The sequence below is a fragment of the Hipposideros armiger genome, unplaced genomic scaffold, assembly GCF_001890085.2.
Source record: "Hipposideros armiger isolate ML-2016 unplaced genomic scaffold, ASM189008v1 scaffold_49, whole genome shotgun sequence".
NCBI classification, from domain to species: domain Eukaryota; kingdom Metazoa; phylum Chordata; class Mammalia; order Chiroptera; family Hipposideridae; genus Hipposideros; species Hipposideros armiger.
Genome location: NW_017731399.1, coordinates 5,634,982 through 5,636,285, shown reverse-complemented (window position 1 = coordinate 5,636,285; position 1,304 = coordinate 5,634,982). Strand labels below are relative to the sequence as shown.

At 38.3% G+C, this 1,304-nt stretch overlaps 1 protein-coding gene across 1 annotated transcript in view; it reads left to right on the top strand.

The window, feature by feature from the left end:
* LOC109381551 (pecanex-like protein 1) overlaps positions 1-980 on the top strand; it is a gene marked incomplete at its 5' end in the record, with an annotated part of 42,082 nt that extends 41,102 nt beyond the window's left edge. The window contains 2 exons of the mRNA XM_019640299.1: positions 214-375; positions 576-980. Of these exons, the coding sequence (XP_019495844.1) occupies positions 214-375; positions 576-716 (303 nt within the window). The remainder of the gene's footprint in view (positions 1-213; positions 376-575) is intronic.
* Positions 981-1,304: the final 324 nt, after the last annotated feature.

Below are 1,304 nucleotides of genomic sequence, written 5' to 3'. Positions count from 1 at the left end.
AGCTGTAGCTCACTGGCCCATGTAGGAATTGAACCGGCAACCCAGTTACTCAGAGCTCACGCTCTTAACCAACTGAGCCACCCCCCCCCCCTTAGATTGTTTTTTATTCTATTATAGGCAGTGGAGAACTTGAGACACAGAGCCCTGTTAAAGAAATTTTGTTTGGAATTATATTATTTTTGATCTTCAAGACAAAAATGAATTAGAAATGATCTATATTTATTTAAAATACAGATTGTGGATCCCAGTCAAATTCTGGATGGGATCAACCTGTCAAAAAGAAAAGAGCTGCAGTGGCCTGATGAGGGTATTCGGTTAAAAGCTGGGAGAAACAGCTGGAAAGACTGGAGTCCTCAGGAGGGCATGGAAGGCCATGTAAGTTCTCTTCAGAAGCTAAGTGTCTGGTGCTCTGACTTTTTTGTAGCCTGACTGACTTGTATCCATGTTTTTAATTGATATATATATATACTTATCTTAATTGTGTAACAGAATTGCTACCTCTAATCTTAAGTGAAGGATAAGAGTTTGTGAGTATATTCAAGGTTTCTGTCACTAATTCTTGTTTTATTCTTTAGGTGATTCACCGATGGGTGCCTTGCAGCAGAGATCCAGGTACTAGATCCCACATTGACAAGACAGTACTCCTGGTTCAGATTGATGATAAATACGTGACTGTAATTGAAACAGGGGTACTAGAACTTGGGGCTGAAGTGTGAGCCAGTGCTTTAGAACTACATGTATTTTCCCTCTCAATTTCAAGACGTTGGGAAAAGAGAGGAGGCAGCAGAAGATGTCTGCAGGCCTCACTTTGGTCCTAGAGGAGAGACTTGAACGTGGAGGGGGCTTGATTAAGCGCCTCTCCTTTGCCCTCCACCCAGACTCCTGTCACTGTCTTTGTCCCCGAATAAATCTGAAATATTTTTTTAAGTTAGCTGCTGAGAAAACATTTTGCATGAAGGATAAAGTTCTGTTAAAATACATCCTTTAAAAAAGTGTTTTCCTATGCATTGCCTATGCTTTAAATCAACAAACTCTTGATTTCTAAAGTATGATCTCATATTTTTCTAATTTCTTTGCCAAAAACAGTTGCCATGTTTTGTCATAGAACACGAAATCCATTTATCTTCATTTTTAAAAACAGACCAGTGTAGAAACCTTCAGTTTGACACATAGCAGTATAAAAGTTTAATGTACAGTGAAAGAGACTATGAACAGACATAGATTTATCTTATTCCTTGAGCGCTAAAAACTTTAATGAAAAAAACTGCACTAATTTTTTACAACAATGCACTAAAGTCTGAGAT